The sequence below is a fragment of the Grampus griseus genome (genome assembly GCF_964374135.1).
Source record: "Grampus griseus genome assembly, chromosome: 20".
Taxonomy (NCBI): domain Eukaryota; kingdom Metazoa; phylum Chordata; class Mammalia; order Artiodactyla; family Delphinidae; genus Grampus; species Grampus griseus.
Genome location: NC_139014.1, coordinates 21,220,328 through 21,240,511, shown reverse-complemented (window position 1 = coordinate 21,240,511; position 20,184 = coordinate 21,220,328). Strand labels below are relative to the sequence as shown.

At 55.1% G+C, this 20,184-nt stretch overlaps 1 protein-coding gene across 1 annotated transcript in view; it reads right to left on the bottom strand.

Annotated features, from left to right (window-relative positions):
• Positions 1-11,713, bottom strand: part of STAC2 (SH3 and cysteine rich domain 2) — a 12,321-nt gene extending 608 nt beyond the window's left edge. Inside the window, exons 1-11 of the mRNA XM_082679421.1 lie at positions 11,668-11,713; positions 11,369-11,508; positions 4,261-4,567; positions 3,825-3,922; positions 3,552-3,642; positions 2,031-2,143; positions 1,863-1,935; positions 1,709-1,827; positions 1,144-1,241; positions 703-754; positions 219-356 (exon numbers count right to left, since the gene is read on the bottom strand). Of these exons, the coding sequence (XP_082535547.1) occupies positions 219-356; positions 703-754; positions 1,144-1,241; positions 1,709-1,827; positions 1,863-1,935; positions 2,031-2,143; positions 3,552-3,642; positions 3,825-3,922; positions 4,261-4,567; positions 11,369-11,458 (1,179 nt within the window). The 5' untranslated portion in view covers positions 11,459-11,508; positions 11,668-11,713. The remainder of the gene's footprint in view (positions 1-218; positions 357-702; positions 755-1,143; positions 1,242-1,708; positions 1,828-1,862; positions 1,936-2,030; positions 2,144-3,551; positions 3,643-3,824; positions 3,923-4,260; positions 4,568-11,368; positions 11,509-11,667) is intronic.
• Positions 11,714-20,184: the final 8,471 nt, after the last annotated feature.

Below are 20,184 nucleotides of genomic sequence, written 5' to 3'. Positions count from 1 at the left end.
ATTTCAGTTCCCGGACTAGGCATTGAACCCGGCCACGGTAGTGAAAGCCCAGACTCCTAACCACTAGGCCACCAGGGAACTTCCCAGTCCCACTGCTTCTAGCCTGCCTTCCCTCCTGCTGCCAGGCTGCAAGCATCCTCCTCCAGGGCCCTCGCCCACACCCTTGCCGCCTCTCTCCCACGCCCACCTCTCCAGCCATGCAGGGCCCAGGCCCTCACCTGGCTCTCCTTGAGGCTCATGTAGCCCTGTTCCTTGTTCCCGGAGAAGGGTTGGCAGCAGCGCCAAACGTTCTCGCCTGGCCTCACCCGCTGCACAAAATTGGCTGGGAAGAAGCCAACCCGGTCGCCGACCTTGCCCTGGGGATGAGGCTGGAAATGAACACTCGTGCCACCCCCTGACCCCCACTGCTTTCTCTAGACCTAATGCCCACTCAGAGCCAATGCTGTCATCCTCCAGATTTGGCTTCTCTGTATTTGAGCCCCTAGTCGGGTGGCTTCTGGGCTGGAAAGGGCACAAGGTGGACGGAGGAACAAGGCTGGGGCGGGGAGGGGCACAGCGAGAGTAAGACCTGAGGGTGGGCCTAGGCCTGGCTAGGGCCGGTGGAGGAAGGAGAGGAGGTCTTTGGGGCTGTGTTCTCTGAGGGTGCGGGCTAGTGATGTACCTACCACCCCCCACCCTCCGCTCCCCACCCTGCCAAGTCACCTTCCACCAGTCCTCGTTAGAGTCATCCACCAGCATGATCCGGTCTCCAGGCCTGGGATGAGAGAGCGGAGGTAGCACATGGGGCAGGAGGGACCCTCCCACTCTGCATCCCAACAGTCCTAGGCCCCCAGATCCCCTGCATGCCCCCCTCAGCTGGGAGAGAGTTCTCGATGCCCTTGGAGGACCCTGAGTGACTACAGGTATGGCAGACGCTCTCCAGGACAGAGGCCGGGCAGGGGGCAGGAAACATGACATTAGCACCAATCCCTCTTGGACTCTGGCACCTCTGTCTCCTCTTTGGGCTCAGTAGCCTCAAGTGTGCCAGGAGGAGGTTCCTGAAGGTCTCCCTCACACTCGTGTTCCAAGGTCTGGGAGCACAGAGCCCTGAGGTTGGAGCCAGGCAGCTGCCCGGGGCGGGGACTGGGCCGCTGGAGGACTTACTGCAAAGCCAGGTCGTTGTTTTCCTGGGGCAGAAACTTGTAGAGTGCGACGTAGGAGTACATGGGCCCCACATCCTTCCGTAGAAGGGGCCTGGGGGCCTGTGGAAAAGCTCTGGGTCATTGTGGGGGGGACACCTTTCTTATTCCACCTACTCTCCCCTTGCCCTGACCTTGCCTACCCTGGGGGCTAGGAGATGGGGCACAGCGCTCCTGGGTCAATGACAGGGGAGGTGAAGACTGTCCTATCTGCCGTGCTTACACACCCCTGAAGGGACTGGGCCAGGGATGGAGAAGAGGGATCCTCCTCTGCCTGCTGCACCCTAGAACTGCCCACCCTTGGGGCAGTAGGAGTGGGCACAGTAGGCACTGGGTCAGTGGAGTGGTAACACCCCTGCCTCCCGGGCCTACTCACCCCGGCATTGCCCATCCCTGTAGACTGAGGATAAATGATGGAACAGGGATACTCCCACTCAGCACGCTGTCACCCACCTAGGGATCAGTGACAAGGAGAAGAACAGTCCCTTCCCACCTGGCCTGCCGGGGGCTCACTGCCAGCCCAGCCTCACCTGCTGTCCGGGGCTCTTCTCCTCTGGTCCTGACCCTTCGCTCTCAGCCGCGGCTGTGAATACTGGAGATGCCAGGGTGGGGCGAGGGTGTGAGGCAGCAGGCAGCGGCCCGTACTGCGCTCCATTCCTGCCCCTGGTCCCCAGTCCCACTCACCGCTGTCGCCAGGGCCCTCCTCTGAGCTGCGGATGCTGCCTTCCCCGTCCTCAATCAGCTCATCCCGCTCGCTCTAGGGACACAGCGAGGGGAGGGCTCAACCCCTGGACCCCCCACCCTCTGAGACCTCTGCCCCCGAGGCTCCCCTTTGGTGCTCCCCATACCTACCAAGCTCCGCGTGGGGGACTCAGAGGTGCTGCTGAAGCTGGAGCGGTTCATCAGGGCCAAGGATGTTCCGTAGCGCAGGGTCTCATAGACGGGGTCCACCTTCCCGCTGGCCCCTACTGAGGAGTCACCATCAGGGCCGGGCACCCTGCTGCCAGCCTCGCTCTGCCCTGAAGTCCTGCATCTCAGCCCTGGCTGCCCTGCTGGCTGTCCCGCTCAGCCAGCCCTAAACTGAAATCTGCACTCCTCTCACCTGCCCCTCCCAGGTCTCCCTCACGGTATGAGAGCTCCATGTCCTCCCACGGTGCCCAGGCACAAACCTGGAGCATCCTGGACCCCTTGCCCACCTCACTGCCTGTGTTCACTCCATCACCTCATCCTACCTCCCAAACACTTCTAGAATCTGCTCACTTCTCTCCATCTCCACTGCTACCAGCCTGGTCCAAGCTACCAAACTTTCCTGGCAACCATCATGGCCTCCCAACTGGTCTCCCTGCTTCCAGTCCAGCCTCTCCAACCCACACAGTAGCCAGAATGCTCTTGTAAAAACACAAAAATTGACCTTATAATAAAGTCCAAAGACCTGTGGTTACCAAGGGGGAGGCGGGGTGGGGGAGGGATGGATTGGGAGTTTGGGATTAGCAGATGCAAACTGTTTATACGCAGAATGGATAAACACCAAGGTCCTACTGTAGAGCACAGGGAACTATATTCAATATCCTGTGATAAACCATAATGGAAAAGAATATGAAAAATAATATATATATATGTATAACTGAATCACTTTGCTGTACAGCAGAAATTAACACAACATTGTAAATCAACTATACTTCAATTAAAAAAAAAAAAGAATAAAGTCCAAAGAACACTCTTAAAATGGACCCCGAGGCCCTGCACCCAGGGTCCCATCTCACCCTTTTACTCTGACTCCCTCAGTCCCATCCTCATTATCCTTTCTTTAACTCTCTGCCTCTCCCTACCTCTGGCCTGCCTCCTGTCCACACTGGTCTTCCCCAGATCCTCAGACTAATTCCCTATCTGTCAAGTCTCCCGGATGCCTTCTTTGCCTCTGTGGATGAGGTCGGTGCCGACTTTATCCTCTCTTTATTCCCTATCCTTCCGTTTCAGGCATTCACCAAATGATGGTTAATTGATGATTTATGTGATTATTTATTTCATGTCTAGCTCCCTTACTAGACCATGAGCTCCACCTTCTTCAGGGCTGTGTTCCCATGTCTAGCACAGTGCCTGGCACTTAGTAGGTGTTCAATAAAGTGTTTGTTGAAGGATGGATGAATGAATGAATGAAGTCTACATTCAGGACAGCAGCATTCAAAGAAGGGAATTGGGGAAGAAAACCAAAACAAATAAACAAAAAGAAGAAGAAGAAGTCTAAAAAAAAAAGAAGGGAGTGGTAGTCGTGCCAAGAACGGGCAGTGCCAGTGTGACTCAGGTGCTCCTCTGAGGAGTGCATGGGTCTCTCATCCCACCACAGTGGGATCAGGGGCAACAGTGGACACTCACCAGTGGGTGGGGACTCCTTGCTCATGGCACAGGCTGGTGGCGGCTCATGCACCAGGAGCGGGGAGCTGAAGTTGCGGCGGAAGGAGGAGGACTGTGGCAGGGGGTGGGGTGGGGCAGAGAGAGGGCACAGGGAGGTCACAGCCCCTTGAGAGTTTGGCCTTCCCCAAGCCCAAGCACCACCCCACATGAGGAACCAGCCCAGCAGGGCACTCATTCCCCCACATGCCAGGCCTGGGAGCATCAGCCAGCCATCTCTGTGTGGTCCCCACTCACCGTCTTGCCTGGGCATTGCTGGTGGGAGATCTCCTCGGAGCACCAGAGGTGGACGCTGACTTTGCATGTCTTACATCGCAAACCCTGCTTGGAGTTTCCTGGGAAGAATGTGGGTTTGGCAAGAGGGAGTGGTCAAGAGAGGTTACATCCAAGGGCAAGGAGCAAAGGAGGCAGGTTAGGGCATGAGGGAGCAAGGGACTGGGCATCCTCATGCCAGCCTGGGGCCTAGCTCCGACCTCCACACAGTCAGGGTGGAACCTGAGCTGTTAGTAAACACAGCAACACTGGGTCCCCACCCACCCCCAAGGGTGCTCATGTGTCCTCCCAGAGGGAGGGGCACAGTTAGGTTTAGCAGCAGCCCAACATCAGGCAGTCAGGTCCATGGGCCCACACCCACACTCACCCCGACCCCTTCTGTTGCCACCCAGGCACCTACCCACAATGAACTGTTGGCACAGCTCACAGGGGCTGGCTCGCTTGAAGACATGTTCCTGGAAGCTGTGCAGCCTCACTGGTTTGAGTGGTGCCAGGGGGCGTGAGATCGGGCAGGGGGACAGGGCTGGGGTGTGTAGGCCCCAGTCTGCAGACGCTGGTGGTGGGGAGGGAGGTGGCAGCGGGGTCGGGGGCGTCAGCAGCACCTCGGTGGGGCATTTGGGCTCAGACCCCGAGCGAAAGAAGAAGTTCTCCATGCTCTTACTTCGGAGGATGTTCTTGAGGGAAAGTGAGCGCTTGAACCTCTGGAGCTGAGAGAGGAAAAGGGACTGTGAGCCTGGAGGGGACTGGCTCCCCGGGATCTCTCCTTGGCCAGCGGCAGCCTGAAGGCTGAGAGCTAGAGGTGAGATGAAGTACTGAGAAAGAGGCTGCCAAGTCCCAGAAGGCAGGTCACCATCCCAGGTGCCTACAAGAGCCAGGCAGGGAACCTCCTCGAGCAAAGGAGCTCTGGCTGGACAGGCACCTAATTAGGAGTGGTGGGGACTGGACAGTCAGCGAGTAGCTGCTGGTCTCCTTCAGCCAGCTGAGCTAGTCTGTAGGGCAGCCCAGCGTTGCCAGGTTTCTCAATTTTCAAAAAGAAATCTAGACTTTGTTTTTTAAAAATATTTACGGGGCTTCCCTGGTGGCACAGTGGTTGAGAGTCTGCCTGCCGATACAGGGGACACGGGTTCGTGCCCCAGTCCGGGAAGATCCCACATGCCGTGGAGCAGCTGGGCCCGTGAGCCATGGCCGCTGAGCCTGCACATCCGGAGCCTGTGCTCCACAACGGGAGAGGCCACAACAGTGAGAGGCCCGCGTACCGCAAAAAAAAAAAAAAAATTTATTTATTTGGTTGCATTGGGTCTTAGTTGTGGCAGGCAGTTTCCTTAGTTGCAGCTCACCAGCTCCTTAGTTGCGGCACATGGGCTCCTTAGTTGCAGCATGTGAACTCTTAGTTGCAGCATGCATGTGGGATCTAGTTCCCTGACCAGGGATCGAACCCGGGCCCCCTGCATTGGGAGTGCGGAATCTCAACCACTGAGCCACGTGGGAAGTCCCTAGGCTTTTTTTTTTTTTTTTAACCTCTTTATTGGAGTATAATTGCTTTACAATGGTGTGTTAGTTTCTGCTGTATAACAAAGTGAATCAGCTATACATATACATATATCCCCATATCTCCTCCCTCTTGCATCTCCCTCCCACCCTCCCTACCCCACCCCTAGACTTTTTGTTTATAAAAGTAATTTTTTAATAAAAAATATTCATCCATTTCATGAACTTATGAAATTTCAAGTCAGTTAAGAGGGACTTCCTGGTGGTTCAGTGGTTAAGACTCTGCTTCCATTGCAGGGGGCACAGGAAGATCCGCACACTGCGTGCAGCCAAAAAAAAAAAAAGTCAGTTAAGAAACCGAGAACTTTATGTGACATTGGTTAGAAACAAATTCAAGAGGCTTTATTTCCTTTTTAATCTGCAGAAATGGTAGTATACTATTTCTCCCGTGCCTTGCGTTTTTCTTGGAAATCCTTCCATACAAATACACAAAGGGTTTCACCATTCTTTTTGTACGGCTGCACAGGAATTTCACGGAATGGAGGTACCATTTACTCGACTTAACAAAATAATACTTTGGGGGCCAAAACACACCAGGTCCTCGGTCCTTGAACGGGGAGTGGGGGAGTGGTCACCCTGGACCCTCATCCTTAGGGCTGATTCTCCCTCCAAAACACCTCTCCAGTTCATCCCCTGTAACACCTCAGCACCCCAGAGCCCTGCCCTGGTTCAGGTTCCAGCACCCTGTCGGGTTCAGGGCCATAGCTCTTTGCCTCCACCTTGCCCATCCCCACCTGTTCTCCATGCACCTGCCAGGGAGGTGATCCCTGACCCCGCAAAAAACCTTTCATGGCTCCTCAGGACCCAGCCAAAGCCCTGTCCCAGCCATGAAACTGCAACTTGGCCAAACCTGCCCTTCCAGCCCAGGCCCTCCACCTGAGCCCACATGTGAGGACTTGAACTCATCCGTGTTTCATGCCTCTGAGCTTTTTACATGTTTGTCCTCTTTGCCTTATCCAGTTATTCCCCGCTTTCTTCTTCAGGGTTTCCTGTGATGCTTCCTTCTCTGGGAAGCTGTCTCTTCTTCTGCAGGAATTCCCTTCGGTGGGACCACTCCCTCCTCTGGCTGGCTGCATCTGGACGGGCTTCCGTGATAGCTCCGATCAGGTTTATGTTGTCCTTTACTTCTCACTCCTCCGGGAGGCTGTGAGCCCCTGGAGGGCGGGGAAAGTTGCTTCAAATCCCCATAACGGGCCTCAGCACATAGTGGGTGCTCAGTCAATGTTTGTGGAATAAATGATGAGCAGGTGGCTGGAATCCTAAACAGAGCACGTGTTCTGGAGTGCACGGTGGATTCTGCAGTGAGGCCACAGTTATTCCCATTGCTCACCCAAACACACCCTTATTCTACCCGGAGTGAGATCTGGACCTCTCTAGCCAGACTCCTGCCCTACTCCCCTCCTGTTGAAAGCCTTTACCCCTCCCATTCCTTTCTACCAGTTAAAAAAAGAAACGGGTGGAGGTGGGGGGCAGAGGCCTGGCTCTAGGCGGGGAGACTTGGCCAGGGTTCCCAGCTGGGACACCAGGCAGTCTGTGTGCCAAGGGAATGGAAGTGGTGGCCCCTCTAGCCCTAGGGAAGCCAGCAGGCCACATGACAGAGGGAAAAGCAGAGGGGGAAGTGTTTGGGCAAAAGGCGGGCCCGGTAGGCCAGCTGAAAGGCCAGAGCCCTAGGGGGACTGACATGCTGAGTTGCTCAGCTCCTTCCAAATCCAGCTTCCTGGCCAGCACTGTGGGCTTCTTTGTGTGTCTCTGAGAAGCAGGGCTCCGGGCCCCAGCTGCCTGGGCATCGGGGCAGAGGTCAAGGCCCAGAGGGACAATTAATTAGAACACGAATATGTTCTATGTGGCGCTCGGGGCTCTGACAGGCCCAGAGGGGCGGGTGAACCACCCACTGCTCTGCACAGGGGCCGTGGGCACAGAGCACAGGAGGTCTCTGGGAGGATGTGCTGGGGGGGTGGGAGCAGAATGCAATCTGCTGCCTGAAGGCAAGTTACTTCACTTCCTTTCTCTCTAAGCTTCAGTTTCCCCACCTCCATGTCAGAGTTAGATGCTCTCTAAGCAATACAGGTTCAAGTCCCCAAAGCAAAACCTAAACTTATGAACATAATGAGGGACTGTCGTTGTCAGAGTCCTGGAATTGATATGCAGAATCTCATTAACCCTGGCACGACCCACTGAGGTGGTGACAATTATTGGCCCCCTTTGCAGATGAGGAGCTGAGAGGGTTAAATCACTCACTCATCATGAGTCCGCAGCGGCTAAGTAGCAGAGCCGGGACTTGAACCAGTGGCTTTGGCTATTGAGCCCAAGTGACCAGGAGCACCCTGCCTTGGCCCTCAGCTCTGGCCCTCAGTTGTGCCATGGGCTTGTCATGAAATGTAGGGTTAGAAGGGACTTGAAAGACTGGGCACATAGAGCAGTCCCCACCCCGCACTGCTCTGGCCATGTGCCCTCTGAATTATTGTCTGACTCTGTTGGTCACCTCTTGTGACGGCAAGCCCATCCTCTCTTGGGACAGTCATTCCATCTTTGGGCAGCTGCAATCGCTGGAAAGTGCTTCCCTATTTAGAGCTGAAAAACCTGCCTCCCTGCCTATCGGCCCTTGTCCCTCCCTTGGCTCTAGGAAGGGATACTCTCGCTTACACACGTCAGTTCTTCAAATATTTGAAGACATCAATAATGTTGCCCCCTCCTGAGGCCATTATTTCCAAAGTAATCCTCATAGGATGAGATTTCAAGCCTCCCTACTCTCCAGCCTGTGCCCTTTCCTGGTCCCCGCCTGGCCTCAGTGCCAAGAGCCACCTCTGCAGGGTACCAAAAGCCTCTGGAACAGAATGTTCCCTGCCACCAGGGCAGCCCCAACTCTGCCCCAGATCCCAGGAGGGTGGAGAAGTGGGAAGGAATGCCACCTGGGGTGGCTGGCAGATGTCAAGGGCTGTGGCTGGAGGGCAGATGACGGCATCTCTGCCAAATGGCTTAATGCCCGCCCACACCAGAGACATCTGGCTTGGCCACCCAAACCTCATTTGGGCTCAGCCTGGCCAGGTATTTCCATTCCTGGGACTCCTAGTTCCCAGAGAAGACCTTTCTCTACCTCCCCACCCTCTATCTTTTTGGTGCCCCCACTGTCCCAGGACCCATTCCCTGGCGTGAGAAGAAGTCACCATATACCCTGGCAAGCTGGCCCACCTGGACCCCATTCCCTCCCAAAGCACCAGGAGCTTGTCTGGCTTGGAGTCTGGACCATCAGACCTGTTATTCTGAATCCCCTCCTGGAGGCAGGACCTGGCCTGCCTGCTTCCTCCCCACCTCTCCACACCCTGGACAGTCCTTTCCTTCCTCAGTTCCTGCCAGCTCCTGAAATGGCACTAGGCAGCTGGCAGAGGGTGGTGGCAGATGTGACACAAGCTGACTCAGATGGCAGAGCTGGCATGGCAGGGTCTTTCCAAAGATGGCAGCAAAGTGGGTGCTGGCAGGCCCCATGTAGTAGGATGGGATGGGGACCCAGAGAGGGCGATGCTGACACTGGGAGGGTGGCTGAGTAGCTTGGGTGCCGGAGTGAAACCCGACTTTAGGGTGAGCAGGAGGCTGGACTTGGGCTGGCAAGAAATCCCCAGGGAGCCCCAAACACTGATGAATAGGTCTGGAATGTTGACTTCACTGCCTAATGAAGACAAGTACACCAGCCACCTCTGTTGTACCTGCCTCAAACTGAGCTGGGTGGGCAGCACCGACCCTCTCCCTTCCTCTTCTCCACCTCTACAGTCTGAAGACAGAAGCTACTTTGGGACAAGTTGAGGTGGGGGAATGGAAAGAGGCTGGCAAGTGTTCTGAATCCTCTCTCTGCCCACCTCTGCCCTCCTGAGTACCTTCCCCCAGACCTGCAATCCAGCCTGTGTTGTTATTACTGAGTCCTTCGTAAATGAGGTACAGGGGAGCGCGGCAAAGGGGCAGGGCTCCAACTGGCCTGGCACAGAGGGACCAGGTCAGGTGTACACTCCCATTCCTTCCCTGCTCCTCAGATCTCCATGGCTCAGACCCAGAGGTGATGGCATGGGACAGTCCTTGGGCTGGGAGGAAGGAGGTACAGACCTGCCAGGCCCTGACCACCCCTCCCCACACAGCTGAGCTTGCAGCCTGCTGACTGCTGAGGCAGCACTGCCCAGCCCTCCTGCCTGCTCTGGAGAACTCTTAAGGAGGGGGCTGAGTGGCCAGGCCGTGGTGTGGGAATCAGGGCAGGACCTGGGAGGCCCTCAATTCCCTGGGAAGCAAGTAAGGAGTTTGTATGTGTCTGTCCAGGGTGACTAGAAGGCAGCTGTGAAGCTCAGGGGCGCTGGAACTCAGGATGCGGCTCAGTTCCCTCAGGAGGGGGATCTTCTGCTTGAAAGAAGCTGTCACAAATATTCCAAGCAATATTCTGCCCCCCAACACCTCATTCCTTTCCCAGGAGGCTTGGCTTTCTGAGGGGGAGGTAACTCTGTGGTCTGAGAGCCCAAGGTCTAGTTCTCAGAAGGGAGCAGGAGAAGGTCAAGTGTGAATCTGAAGACTTGGCTGTGGAGACCCACTGGGTCGCTTTGGTTTAGGCATGGGGAGCCTACCTGGGGTGCCTCTGGTCCTACTCATCTTCCCTTGGTCACTCCCTTGAAGACCTTGACCTTGAATTAACCTCATATCCTGGGGGCGGTCAAGACAGAATTAGGAGGAAGACGGGCATTGGAAAGAGCTATAGATGAGCCAGTGATACCAGGGGGAGCCAAAGACCCCACCCATTTCTGGTCCTGACTGCCCCCCTCCTCATCTGGGTAACAGAAGCCTGGTGGGAACAATTTACCAGGGTGGAAAGGGAGAGAGTAGTCTGGGCCTGAAATCTGGGGGGGTGGGGGTGGGCAGAGAGAGCACTGCCCCTTCTTCTCTCCCCATCCCCAGGTCCCCCGCTCAGGTCGCTTCCTGCAGAACTTCTTGCGGGTCAGCACCTAGAACTCGGGGAGGGAGCAGGCAGAATAGAGGCGTGGGGGGGGTTGAATGTGGGCAGTGTTCTCCCCCACCCCACCGCCTTCAGCGCCAGGAGTCTGCGCTCTGCCTGACTTCCTTGGGGAATAATTTATTCATTGTGACTCCCGCAGGAGTAGCAATCATACATAATTAGGGTTAATTATGACATTCATTAATTATGATGACTTCCCTTTTTGTTTCTAGCAGCTCCCCGCCCCCCTCCCCGGCACACGGCCCGCTGGCATGGGCTGCCTGTCTTTCTCATCCGGAGCCGCAACAACAGTCCCCGGGTCCCCGCCAGTGATGGTCCGCCCTGCAGCAGCCCCCAGGGCGAACTCAGAAGCTGCGCAGCCCCCGGCCGCGGCCTCACGTCCCCGAGCCTAACCCGGTTGGGAGGGGGCGAATGCAGGACTGCGGCGGGTCAGAGAGAGACATCTAGAGAGACTCAGAAATAAACACACAGAGACGCCGAGAGGACCCGAGACGCACACAGAGAGATACCAAGACAGAGACAAACAGGTTGTAGAGACATTTTCAGAGAGACACAGGCAAAGAGAGAGGGACAGACAGAGACCTGGCGGACACGGGAGGGGTGCGCCTCGCACGCACACGCGGGCGAGTATACCAGCCCACACCCGCTACACACCGCTACACACTGCCTCCGCCTTCGCTGCGCCGACTCCCTCCAACAAACGCGAGTTACATACAATCTCCCTGGAGGGTCGCGGTGGAGCGTCCGCTCATCACGCGCTCAAGGGCGTGTCGTGCTTGTGTGATGGGGCCTCCTTGTGGCCCCTCGTCACGAGCCCACTGCCCCCGGGTCGCCGCGCGGAGCGTTGGGGACCACACGGGCCCCGCTACTGTGACCCCAGGGCACCCGAGGCCACAGTGGCAACCGCATCGGGAAGAGGGCGCCCGGGCTGGGGGCGCGCTGGGCAGGGGTCCAGGCCTCGCGCCTCCCGAGTTACCTTGGTTTCCTGGAGGGCAGAGACTGTCCCCGGGGGGGTGTGGGTGGCCGCGTCATCCGGTTCGTTCTCCTTCTCGCTCATTTCGGTCATGGTTAGGTGAGAGGGTGCCGAGACCCGACGGCAGCCCGGCTGGAGGCAGGCTGAGGGTGGCAGGCGTCTCTGTGGGACCCTGAAGCCCTTCTCTAGAGACTGCCCCCCAACGAACCCCAGGAGAAACCCGCCCAGGCAAAGCACCCCCCCCCACTCCCGGGTGCTGGCGGAGAAAGTTCCCGGGTTCGTGGGTGAGAGGAGGTAATTACACGGAGCCGCGGGAGCAGGACGACCCCAGAAGTGAGGACCAAGGATGCTGCTCCGAGCGAGGGGAGGAGGGAAGTGGGGACTCGGGGATGAGCCGAGGGAGGGAGCGATGGAGCTGTCAGTGTCCGGCAGGCTTCGCTGCCCTCTACGTCCGTCCCGCCACCCCCTCCCCCTCCCCCCGCCGGCCCCAGCCGGGCACCCCCTCCGCCCAGTCCTCGCCTCCCAACTTTGATTTAGGAGGTCGCCTGGTCCCTCCCCTTTCCCTCCGCAGCTCCCCAGCGCCTCTATGCAAATAAGGTTCTCAGCTATTGGCAGCCGCGGTGGCCAGGAGGGCGAGCTGGGCGGAGCCTGGGGGGGGGGGGCTTGACAAGATGGGGAGGGGCTTGGAGGGTAAAGAAGTGGAGGGAGCAGTTTTACCTGAAAAACCCGGAACTGGGGGCGTGACAAGGTTGAAGGAAGCCTCAGGAGATCATATTGAGTCTGGAAGGGTTGGGGGGGGAATAGAAATAGGTTGGATCTGCAGAAGGATAGCTGAAAGTGAGATAAAGGTAGGACCTCCTGATAGCGACGTGAAGAATGGGGACACTTCCGCCCAATTAACTGGATGTCTCTCTGCCCTGGAGACACTCTCCCCAAATGTGTCTCTCCTCGGACTATGTAGGGGTTTCCTCAGCAGAGAATGGACAAATGAACATCATGTGTCAAAGGCCAGCCCTGTCCTGGAAAGCAGGACAACTATATTGTTTTCCAGTCTTGTTGCCTGGACTTCAGCAGAGAAGAGGCCTCGGTCGCCACACTTGAGGTCCCCAAACCTCTCCAAGACATGCCCCCTCCTAAAGATCCTACCACAAATGGAGTTAGATGGGGGTAGGGAGAGGTGAGGGGGAAGAGGTTTCTTACCCTCCAAGGTGTCCTCTGTCCACTTGGCCTGAAGCTAATGCATGTCACCTACCTGCTATTTCCCGAACTTCCCCTACCTCTCCTCCTGCCTCTTCTGGTCCTGATCAAAAGGTCTAGCTTCATCTCTGGGCCTATGCAAGAAAATGGAGGTAGGTTGGAGGTTGAGAGAATCCTTCCCTGGGTGTGGGTGGAGAGACTTCTGGGTCTAAGTCTCCTTCCTCCTCATCTGCTGTGGGTGATGAGATGAGGGGTGGGTGGCACTCAAGAGGGTCCTGCCTTTATGCCAGCCCTGGAGAAGGGGCTGAACCTAGTGTTCCCTCCTCCGCCCGCCCTCCCCCCATGCACCTAGCCATTCATGCCATCTATCTCCTCCTGAGGATGAGCTCACCGGTGGAGCACTGCTCAGGTTACTGCGTCCAGGAGTAGAGATTTATTTGCCACTGGCAGAATTAGGACAAGGGTGGACGGAAGGGTTTGTGGTAGTGGGGGCTTAGTCCCCTCCCCCTCCAGATCCACACACTGCAGACTCTCTGAGTGCTAGCTTTCCTGAAAGGAGTTTGAATAGAACCTGGCCTCAGCCCTCAGACCAGTTTCCCCAAAGGCCCATTCATTACCAACTGCTCCCTTCTGAGGGCCACCCTCCTCCCTCCTGCCCAGCACAGGTCAGCCCAACGACCCCCACCTAGGCAACTCAGAAATGCTTGGAGCACCTGAGTTGGGGTCATCAGCCCTCTATCTCTACCTGTCCTGGGCTGGAGCAAACAGGGGCTTCGTCTGTGTTTGTGAGGCCTCCTGGGGGGAGGTACCCCTGTTTCCCTCCAAAGAGAAGAGGCTCTGGGTTCCTTCGAGTCCAGTACCTGTGTAGTCACTAATTCACTTGACCCTGGGTAGGTAACTTTTTTTTTTTTTTTTTTTTTTTTACGGTACACGGGCCTCTCACTGTTGTGGCCTCTCCCATTGCAGAGCACAGGCTCCGGATGCATAGGCTCAGCGGCCATGGCTCACGGGTCCAGCCGCTCCGCGGCATGTGGGATCTTCCCGGACCGGGGCTTGAAACCGTGTCCCCTGCCTCGGCAGGCGGACTCTCAACCACTGCGCCACCAGGGAAGCCCTGGGTAGGTAACTTTTAAAGCCTTGATTTCTTCATCAGCAGAATGGAGGTTGTGCCTACCTCACTCCCGGGAGAATGAATGAGACAGTGTAGTATACCACTTGGCCCAGAGAAGACAGGCACAGAAAGTTCATTTTCTTCTTTCTCTCCTTTCATCTGGGAGATTTGTCTCTTCCGAGGTCTTTTTCTGAGGTAGAGAGAAGAACAGCTTCCTTCCCTCGCTTTCCTCGGCTGCTTGCAGCCTGCTACTCCATGAGAGAACTGACCCAGGAGACTCTGACTAGACGTGGGAAAGAATTCCCAGGGGAATCAGTGGGGCAAGGCAGGGAAGTCGGTGGGCCCTGGGGCCCATCTGGTCTGGGTTTGAGAAATCTGAGGTGGGGCAGCTGTGGAGGAGGCAGGGGGCTGGATCCCATGACCTCTGGATGTCCTTTCTGGCCTGTGGCCTTCCTGTTTCAGAGCGGTCTTTAATGATCTCAGTCTGAGTCACTGTCTCAGTGCCAACAGTTCCCACTGCAGTGGCTCAGAGATGGGGCAGGAGCAACTGGGCTAGCTTCTCTGGGAGGAACATCTTAGATTTGGAGGGCAGAAAGGAGGGGTTGTCAGAGCAAGTGGCAAGGTGGTCCAGGAGGATGAGTGGCAGCCGTAGTCTCAGAAGGGCTCTCAGACCAGACGTCATGATAGAACTACCAGGGGGCCTCTTACTAGGAGAGCTGAGTGAATGAGCATGGGCACTGGGCTCTCGGGAGCCTGGGGACAGAGGAATGGATGGAGGGATGGACAGATGGCTTCAAATCTGCATATGGCACAATGTCCAGCACATTAAGAGCACCTGGTCCTCATCCTGGTCTGCCCTTTTTTCCTGCTCTGTGACCTTGGGCAGAGAGCTATCCGCCTCTGGAGGGTCTTTGGTTTCCTTGTCTTCTGATTGGCAGAACTGGACTAGATTAGTTTGAAATGGAGTTGGATTAAATGGGGGCAATAATTGTATATCTCTTAGTGTTCTTTTGAGGATTAAATGAGTTAATATATGTAAAGAGCTGGACAGAGTAAGTGCATGATAAATAGTTATTATTATTATTTTATTTTTAAAAAATATTAAGGATTCTTAGGACTTCCCTGGTGGTCCAGTGGGTAAGACTCTGCACTCCCAATGCAGGGGGCCGGTGGTTCGATCCCTGGTTGGGGAACTAGATCCCACATGCATGCCGCAACTAAGAGCCTGCATGCTGCAACGAGGATCCCTCGTTCTGCAACTAAGACCCGGTGCAGCCAAAATAAATATATAAATAAATAAATATTTAAAAAAATTTTTTTAAGGATTCTTAACCTTGGGCTTGTAGGTAAGTTTCAGGGAGTTCGTGAACTGCTTGAAGCTGTATCAAAGTTTGGAGGATAAGCATTTTCTGGGGGAGAGTCCAGAGCGATCATCTGCTCCTCAGAGAATCTTAGATCCCCAAAAGATTAAGAACCACTGGCCTAAATGACCCAGGGCCCCTCCACTAAGGTGTTGAGATTCTCTAACGTGAGGGATTGCCTCTGCCATAAGGACTGACCTATTTTCTCCCACAAACACCTTCAGTTCAAGCCCCTCCCTGCTGTGGCCTCTGCCCCCATGGGATACCAAGGACAGCCCAAGCTGAGCACATGAGTGGCTGGCCTCTCCCTCCAGCTTTAGAATCGGGGCTCCTAGGGTAGGGGGGTTCATCACGGTTGAGGTCAAGTCTGGGTTCTCATCTCCCAGTTGGGGAGAGGAAGAGGACCCAGCCTCAGTGGGGCTGGGGATGCCGAGAACACAGTGAAAGGTCTGGCCTTGCCCAGTCTCCCCTATGTCCCTCTGCCAGCCCACCCCAGGGCCTCAGAGGCAGATACCGCTCTAATGAGCTAAGGCCCACGGCAGGCATCGGTAATTACGATTTTACAGAAATATAGAAGGCTCTTATGCAAGTGCCTGACATACTTCCTGGCTGTGGCATCTGCGACAGCTAGGTCCCCAGAGGCTGGAGAAGGGCCCCTCCACCCGCTGCTGCCAACAACCCTTGGAGCTTGGGACACTGGCATAGAGCCGCCTTCCCACTGCCTGTGGCGCTGTCCCTAACACGCCCTGGGTGAGCTGTTCCCTCTCTCTGTGCCCCAGGCTCCCTGGAGGGGAACAACATGGGCTCCATTGTGTGCACCCCTCTCCCTACCCTGCCAAGTCGAGGCTGTCCAGGAGACTTGTTTCCATGGGAGGGGGATAATGGTTTTGGGGATGTTTCCCTTTCTCTCAGTAAGAAAACCTCTCTTTCCACAAAGATGTCCCCTTCTATTCTATTTCTTTTCCCCTTGAGGCTGGGGACATAGGGATGACAGCAGCCTGTGGTGGGGGTCACAGCCCCTGGCTGCCCCTCCCCAGGCCCTATGCCAGTTTGCCCACCCCCATCTCCCATGCCTCTGATAGTGTCCTGAAGCCACCCCTTTCTTTCCCTGGTCCATTCCCCATACCCACCCACAAAGCATCTGTTACCAAGGTAACAGCAATGTCATCACTTTGGGGTGAGCAAGGAGGTGGAGCCCAGTGGATGGGATGGGGCTGTTAGGGGTTAGAATTTTAGAGATATGAGCACTGAGGGCCCCCAAACTCTTAAAGGAGGATCTTTGGCTGCAGAGGGGCCCTGGGCACAGACTGGGCTGCAGGGTGCTGCTGAGAGCTGGTGGAAAAGAGGGAGGATGAAGCCTGGAAGCAACTGGATCTGGGTGTTAGGGGTGAGGGTGACTGGCTTACTAAGTGGGAGAAGCGTGAGGGTGATGATGTCAAAGAGATGTCGAGGCAGGGAGGATGGAGCCTGCCTGTAACTCCTCCTTTGGGATTCAGCTTGTTAACTCCTCCTGGGGAGAGGTTTTCTGGCTGGGAGAGTCTAGACCCAGTGGAAACAGCAGCTGGGGATCCTGGGGCCAGCCTGGGTCCACACTGCCCCCTGCAGACTACACAGAAAACAACGTTGCATGTCTTCCAGGGAGGAGTGTGTAGGTGGGGCCTTTGAGGGTCTACATTTGAGACATCTAAACCATGTGGTCCTACTAAGTGCCTAGAGAGGCTCTGGGCACCCGGGGTGCCAGTTTCCTGCATTTGAGGCCCTCCTGTAAATCCTGACCCAGAGAGTGCCCTCCTGCCCAGAGGATCCCTCTGAGCAGACTTGGGGGTAGGAAGCAGCGGGGACAGAGATGCGCCTTCAGCTGAGTTGACAGAGGCCATCAAGAGGACTAGAAGGCAGAGGGGCCAGAGTATTCTAGGCAGATGCAACAGCCTGGGCAAAGGCACCGAGGTGTGAAACAGAAAAGACTGTTCTGGAAGTTGCCGGTAAGCAAGGGAGAGAGGGAGTGGTGACAGGGAAAGGCAGAAAAAGGTGGACAAACAGCCTTGGATGCTGGGCCAGGAAGATGCGTTTTCCTGCACAAACGGGCTTCTCAGACTTGCTCATTGGAACCCAGGTGAACCATCCAGGGGTACCATGGAGGCATGCGGGGCGGGGGGCAGGTAGGCAAAGTGGTTCACTCAGAAATTGAAAGGAATTTAAAAACATGTCTCTAGGGCTTCACTGGTGGCGCAGTGGTTGAGAGTCCACCTGCCGAGGCAGGGGACACGGGTTCGTGCCCCGGCCCGGGAAGATCCCACATGCCGCGGAGCGGCTGGGCCCGTGAGCCATGGCCGCTGAGCCTGCGCGTCTGGAGGCTGTGCCCCGCAACGGGAGAGGCCACGACAGTGAGAGGCCCGCGTACTGCAAAAAATAATAATAATAAATAAAATAAATAAATAAAAACAAGTCTCTATATTAAATGTTTGTGCAAGCCTTGCGTTTGAGTCCAAGAATATCTATACTCATATCTTTGAGTCCAAGGACTGTAACCCGGTGGCCTGGGTTCAAACCCTGGCTGTGTCTTCTCTTAGCTGTGTGACCTTGAGATAGTTACTTAACCTCTCTGTTATATAAATAAACCAACAAATGATTTTAAGCACTAACTATGGTGTGCCACAGATGCCCTGGAATATGGGCATGGTTACCCAGGTGTTTCCAGAGCCCAGCTTGAGAATAGCGCTGCGAGTGATTATGGAATGGTCATTCCTGTGTCTTAGGAAGATCCCTCTGGCTCCCAAGGGCAGCCACGTGGAAACAGAGCCAGAGTAGTGGGCTCAGGGTCTTCTGGCCAAAGGCTTCATTGCAGGGATGGCCTGGAAGGAGTCCTGTGTCTTGGTCTGGGTGCATGGCAGTGAGGTGGCTCAGGTTCCAGCCCACCCTCACTAGCTAATAACCTTGGACAAATTGCATAGACTGTAACTGGGGACCTTCTTACTTCAAGGGGTGGTTGTAACGTGCAGTGGGACCTGGAGGATCGCATACCCCTGAAAAGCTGCTTCCCTTGCCTGCAATGCCTTTTTTTTTTTTTTTTTTGCCACGCAGCTTGTGGGATCTTATTTCCCCGACCAGGGATTGAACCCGGGACCTCGGCAGTAAAAGTGCAGAGTCCTAACCACTGGACCGCCAGGGAATTCCCTCCTGCAGCCTCCACTGCTGCTCATCCCAAGGGAATTGTCAAGCCATAGCCATCCTTGAGGAGACAAAAATCCCGTTTCCTGCTCCTCCTGCCGTTATTAATACCCCCCCCCCCGCCCCCATCTATCAAAACCACAGCAGACCAGCCACTGTCATTCATATTTACTCATCCTCAGGGCTCACAGCCCAGGACTGGAACAGAAAGTATTTTTCTCCATTTTGCAGTTGAAGAGGCTGTAGCTCAGAAAGACCAGGGGTCCCTGCCATCCAGGTTCCGGGGTCTGATACTTCTTTGGGAGCCGTTAAATAAATGAATGCATGAACGATGAACACTGCCCCCCATCAGCCCCTCTTTCTTTGGGGGAGGGGTGGTAGACCTCATTCTCCAGCTCCCCAGGTTGGACTGTTGCCTGGTTAATTTCAGAATTCCACACACATTTGTCCAGCAGAGTGGTCATAGTACAGTCATTAGGAGCAATGTAACCTGGTGGCCTTGGTTCAAACCCTGGCTGTGTCTTCTCTTAGCTGTGTGACCTTGAGATAGTTACTTAACCTCTCGGAGCCTCAGTTTCACCATCTGTATAATGAGGGGGGCGGTGATAATAGAATAATAGAAAAAAAATAGCATCTGTCTTAGAAGATAGACTGAAAAGCACTCTGGAGTCATACTGAGCACTGAAGAACTGTTTGCTAAATAAGAAGACCCTCTACATTTATAAGTGTTATATAAATAAACCTACACTTTTAAGTGTTAAATAAATAAACCTGTATGATATACTAGGCACTGGAGATATGTAGAGAAAAAGACACCTACATTTACTGAGGGCTCATTACCTCATTCATTATTATCCAGCCCTGTGGGGCAGAGGTTCTCACCATCCCCCCCCCTTTTTTTTTTTTTTGCAGTACGGGCCTCTCACTGTTGTGGCCTCTCCTGTTGCGGGGCACAGCCTCCGGACGCGCAGGCTCAGCGGCCATGGCTCACGGGCCCAGCCGCTCCGCGGCACGTGGGATCCTCCCGGACCGGGGCACAAACCCGCGTCCCCTGCATCGGCAGGCGGACTCTCAACCACTGCGCCACCGGGGAAGCCCACCATCCCCTTTTTATAGTTGCAGCACGAAGCTCAGAAAGGCTAAGTTACTTGCCTAAATCCACCTAGTTGCGCTTGCACTCAGGGTCTATCGAGAGGTATGTTTACCTCTTAGTCCCTACCTTCAAGGGGCTTCCACTCTGATGGGAAAACAAACATTAGACAAAGTACATTAAGAATAAACTGCACATCAGACGACTGCTGTGAAGGAATTTGGTGAAGGGCAGAGGAGGGACATGGGGAACATAAATGCCAGCTGGCTGGGTTGCAGGAAGGGTTTTAAGAAGGAAGCAGTAAGTTTGAAGTGTGAACAGAGTACCTTTCCAAGGTGAGACTTCCTGGTGGTGAGAGGGACTCTCAGGAATAAAAGATTGGAGACTTAGAGCCAGGCCTGTGCATCCTCGAACTCTAGGGGTGCGCTGTTTAGTGTGGTGCCCTGTGGAGCTGCACACCCAGAGGCCTCGGAGACAGTTTGCTGGAAAAAAGGACCCCCCTCCTAGGGTGGGGGCATTCGTGTACACAGACACACAGAGCACACAGGGATTGCCATATGGTATTGCCAGCTTCCTGTGTGTGTGCATGTGTGTCTGAAAAATTGTGCTCTCATCCATTCCTTTTAGAGAAGGGGAGGGTGGGACGAATTGGGAGATTAGGATTGGCCTGTATACACTACCATGTGTAAAATAGAGAGCTAGTGGGAACCTGCTATATAGCACAGAGAGCCCAGCTCGGTGCTCTGTGATGACCTAGATGGGTGAGAAGGGCCGGGGGTGGGGTGGGAGGGAGATCCAAGAGGTAGGGGATATATGTATACATCTAGTAGCTGATTCACTTCATTGTACAGCAGAAACTAACACAACATTGTAAAGCAATTATACTCCAATT